Here is a 5,071-nt window from a genome sequence, read left to right as displayed (position 1 = left end):
ATCTCCTACTATTTCTTTCTTTCTTTATATTATATGTTTGTGGAATCCCTCTCAAAATTGACATATACTGTGAAAAAAATGCAAACTGAATATATGATCACTCATATAGACTAGGACAAATATTCACTAATATTTTAAAATTGCTTCACTTGTGTGAGGTTTTTCAGAAAAAGTATGACATTATTTTATGTGATTGGACATGATAGAAAATATATTACTGATTCCCAATGCGGCGTCATATGGACAACTTATCGAATACCTCTGACGTGTTAAAAACTCTAGGAGCAATTGCATGTGGACAACTTATTGAATACCTCTGACGTGTTTAAAACTCTAGGTGCAGTTGCATGTGGACAACTTATTGAATACTTCTGACGTGTTCAAAGCTCTAGGCGTAGTTGCAATGATGGCTTCAAAGCATGTGCAATTATTATATATGTACATTATTATAACAAAACATATTATTTTATATCCTTATATATGAAAGGAAACTAATTCTTGTATTATTACAAATTATATAATGAATATTAAGGAAATATACTTGTTAAAGTGAATTAGGGTTAAGAGGAAAGTGAGTTATGTAAAAATAATTTGGATTTTTTCATTGCGAAACGGATGATTTATAGGTTCCCCTAGTTTTATAACGTCACAAGGAGGCTGGAGTAATTTTCGGGGCATTTTTAGGATTTTCCTACTATTTATTACCTATTTTCAAAGATTTTTGCACTAAAAAAGCCAAAATAATTGCAAGAGGACACCTGGCGCGATCTTAGCCCGTCACCTTTCACAACTTGCACAAGTGTACGTTAATCAACATGGCCACATCCTCGCCTTTTACCATACATTATTATTTTATTACTTTTCCTTAAAAAATTCATAACTAAATTAGAAAAATGATCCGAAAATTGCTACGAACTCATTGACACTCCATTTCCCTTGCTGAATTCTCCGATTCATTGTTACGCATTTTAAAAAATTATTCCGAACATTAACGGGAGATGCTTGTTGAAGTAGATTATTGAAGTTTAAGTTAACAAACATATATACTTAGGGTTAAGAGGAAAGTGAGTTATGTAAAATAATTTAGAATTTTTCATTACGAAACGGATGATTTATAGGTTCCCCTAGTTTTAGAACGTCACAAGGACACCGGAGTAATTTTCGGGGCATTTTTAGGATTTTCCTACTGTTTATTACCTATTTGAATACCACTGGATTTCGACACCCTCATTTAAAAATCCTAATAATCTTAATGGAATACCACAAGACTTGTTTAGATTATTTCAAAGTCTTAATTGAATACTACATGACTTATTTATCTCAAAATAATCTTTTAAAATCTCAATTGAATACACCCCCCTAAATTCAGTAGTTGAGATCAATTTTATCGTTAAATTGAATGCGTTGAATGATAATTTAATGTATGATCAATATTTTATATTAAAAAAATTGGGGATTCGGATCGGGTTTGAGAGATACTCTCCCGACAGGGTCTGGGAATCCCTGAATTTTTTATTGAGAATGGAGATGGTGACAAGGATGGGGATGGGAAGTGGGGACGGGGATGGTATTGCCATGTTCGGTACCTACCCGGCCCGTTGCCATCCCTATTAAGGCCCTTATAGAATTCTTGTTATCATGAGATGGTCATATTAGAATGGGATCTTAAGTTTCATACCCAATGGCTTGCATAAAAACATAAGTGGCTATAGCATGCATAAGTTAGGTTCTGGTACAAAGAAAGCACATGGGAAAGGCACAAAATAATGGGTAATGCTAGGCTTACTATATTTTTATACCACACTGTGTACCACCTCTCTAATAGAGGTGAAGCCCTCAAATAGAATGGGATCCACCTCTATTAGAGACATGGTACATAGTGTAGTATAAAAATGTAGTAAGCGAAGCATTTTCCTAAAAACATAAGTGGTTCTGGTACCAAAAAAGCAGATGTCTTCATGTTCCACAGAGTTAATGAAGCGAACACCAGAGTATATCAGCATGACTTGATCCATACCCACATACACTGACATAGATGCATGTGCGTAAGTTGTAAGATGAATCTTTTCATGATCCAATCATTTCCCAACATGGTGCTCATCCCATACGTAGGGGCACGATTTTGGTCAAAAACGAAGTCTGGCATATGAAGAAAATGATAAGATTACAGAAAGAACATACCCCTTCGATGCAACAAACATTGGGAGTTAGTTCATTGTGTCTACATTTATTACCAATTCAATAAACTGTAACTTGGTTAGGCACAACTGAAAGGAGTAACTTGGCTAAGTAAAACCCGAGTTTGAACAGAAATTAATCCATAATTTTGGCAAAGACTGATGGATAGGTTCAGAACTAACAAGAGCAACAAACATCGGGAACTTGTTCTTCTTGTCTTTATTAGCTCCTACCGTAAGTACTAATGACTACTGCTTAAAAGAATAGAAACACACACATGCATCTACTTAAAAGAAGAGAACCACAAATTGGAAGACTTTCCAAATGAAGACTTAACCAAGGGAATAAGAAAATCACACATGTTTGAATGCTCTATAGAATCCAAAGGAACCAAGCCAGATCATAGAAGAAGAGAATAATGAAAGGGAAGACGATAGATGTAAGGGAGTGAGGAGAAAATGTATACAAGATGGTTCATAATCAGCTTGAACTCTTAGTAACAAATTCGAGGCATCAAAGAACTTGGACGCACTAATAGCTAACTAAGTGTCTGCAAAGAATTGTGGATGCTTCATGAGATTCTCAAATAGATGCTCCTTAAAATATTACAGCATGACCTGTAAATGTAAAGACATACAAAATAACTAGAAAACCTTGCATCATGCTCATAGCCAAAGTACTTTCTGCTTCAGCCAATAGTGTCAAATCCCTATATTTGATTGATACTAATATCAACCTACTCCATGATTGAAATAATTAAAGAGCAAGCAAGCTAAGCTAGGAAGCAATTAATTAAATTAAAATATATGACGGTGATGATGAGGATGTTGATGATGTTGATGATCAGAGATTCAGTCCACTACTACTAGATTTTGATACTCTGGGTCTGAGATGGCTGCTTCCATGACATGGTCCGGGCCAATTTCTCCGTCATTGTCCAAAAAGGACTTGATCAAATTTGTGTTGAAGCCGCTCAACATCGCCACCCCTTGTTCTATAGAACGCACGGAAGTAGGGTCAACATTGCTCACATTCCAAAACACAATCTGTGGCACCACATCACCATACCCATTGTCCTTGAACTTTCGCTGTATCGCCTCATAATCAGTCTTCCAGCAACGATCATAGCCCAAAGCGTCATCAAAGCCTTTGCCACTGGCAAACACGAACACCCTCCTGATCATCTGCTCTGGCTTCAAATGACCCTTCAGGGCAACCTCCAAAATCAAATCAAACACCTTGTGCATATCAACCCCCCAGTCCTGGTCCATCCTCTTCACAAGCTCACCCTTGGACTTAAGATCATCAAGGCCTTGTAATGAATATAGCTGAGGGTTTTCACTGAAATTGATCAATTTTCCATTCCAGGGCTCTTCACTCAGTTCGGACATTAGTATTTGCAAAGCCGCCAACCGTTCTCCGAAGTTATGACATACAGGCAAGCAGTTTTTGAACCTGCCCTGCTTTAAGTAGATGTGCTCTACCATTGCCTTCCACTGAATCTCAGCGACTTGGCCGACATCCCCGTCGTTCACGTAGTCTATGATCTCATGTGGAAGCAAAGCACCGGGCTCAATCTTGGAGTTGCCGGCGGCTTTCACGTCCTCCAAATACTTCTTGACCACACAGGGCTCTCGCTTAAATCCCGAATTATAACCCCACTTGTTCATACCTGTGTGATAGTTGGAACACTCCAGGACCTTCCTCAAGGGCACCAGAACCTCCTTCCTCAGACGGTGACGCACTCTGTAGGCATAATCGGCCTCCTCAACACCTTCGTATTCCAGGTATGATTCTCGGGGAAAAAACTTCTTGGCGATGCTCTCGCAGAGCAGAGTGGCGTGATCGAAAGAGGAGTCGATGGAAGGGCACCAGTCCGCCGCGTAGGTTGTCTCCAAGCACTTAGTGGACTCATCATCCTCATCATCATTGATATTCTGCTGGTGGTGTTTGTTCAAGTTTTGAATATCAGACTTCAAGCAATCGGCGAAAAGATCCGAAATCCGGTCGTGTAAGAACCGATAATCCGGGTCCCGCTGGTACCTCTCAACGGCCATTCTGGCCAAGGCGAGGATCGTCTCGCTACCAGCAGAGCTGACGGTTATGATATCCCCGTAGAGACAGAGATGGACGGGGCGATCTTGGCCTTGTAGGATCCGGTATAGAATTCCCAAAAGGGTATTTAAAGTGCCGAAGGACCCCGCAATAGACAGGACGTTGCGGGCTAGGGTCTTAGGGTGGTTATGATGGAGCCAAAACGCCGCCGTGTAGAAGCCATCTTCGTCGTCTTTTCCATGGACATTGAGTTTGTTGCAGATGAGCTTGAGGGTCGTTGAGGGATTGTGGGCCCAGGCCACCGGCAGCAGTTGCTTAAGATATTTGTGGGAATCGGCAGCAGCGTTGGCAGCGTCTGGTACCACTTGGTAAAATAGATCTAGACAGGGGTTACCGTAGGAGGGGAAGACCTTGTTGGTTAATCTTGTGAGATCTGGAGGACCAACAAGAGTTGTTGGAGCAGTTGGAGTTGCAGCACGAGCCCTTAAATTTTTGATATTCAGCTGTGGAGGTGAACAAGTATTGCTGACATTGACATGGTTCCGGCATGCTTTCAGAACCGAACTGATATACACTTGCACCGGTTTCTTCATCTTCACTGAATTTGTGGGAGGCAGAAACAAGGAGAAAGGAGGGGACGAATACGGATTGAAAGATTTTGAGTCTATATAGACTTGGGCCGCACGCCATGTAACCTAATATTGTTAGAATCTTTGCATCCCATTTAGTTTATTTTGATATCTTTCTTTTTGTTTTGTGTTATAATTTGTTTTGATTTTGTATTCCTTTATTGTCGGATGTACATTTATACTATTCAATAGTAGTTCTCCCTCTTCAC

General features: G+C 39.8%; 1 protein-coding gene across 1 annotated transcript; it reads right to left on the bottom strand.

Annotated features, from left to right (window-relative positions):
- Positions 1 to 3,029: 3,029 nt before the first annotated feature.
- On the bottom strand, positions 3,030 to 4,826 carry LOC117635311. Its single transcript, XM_034369652.1, has one exon. It carries the CDS (start codon positions 4,824 to 4,826, stop codon positions 3,030 to 3,032), a length of 1,797 nt encoding a protein of 598 aa, XP_034225543.1.
- Between the last annotated feature and the right edge of the window lie 245 nt (positions 4,827 to 5,071).

The sequence above is a fragment of the Prunus dulcis genome, chromosome 7 (genome assembly GCF_902201215.1).
Source record: "Prunus dulcis chromosome 7, ALMONDv2, whole genome shotgun sequence".
In the NCBI taxonomy this organism is placed as follows: Eukaryota; Viridiplantae; Streptophyta; class Magnoliopsida; order Rosales; family Rosaceae; genus Prunus; species Prunus dulcis.
Note: the sequence above shows the minus strand (reverse complement) of the source record. Positions and strands in the feature narration are given on the sequence as shown.

What these genes read in the sequence shown, in the direction of transcription:
- LOC117635311 (XM_034369652.1), bottom strand. Translation starts at nt 4,826, where the DNA reads ATGAAGAAACCGGTGCAAGTGTATATCAGTTCGGTTCTGAAAGCATGC.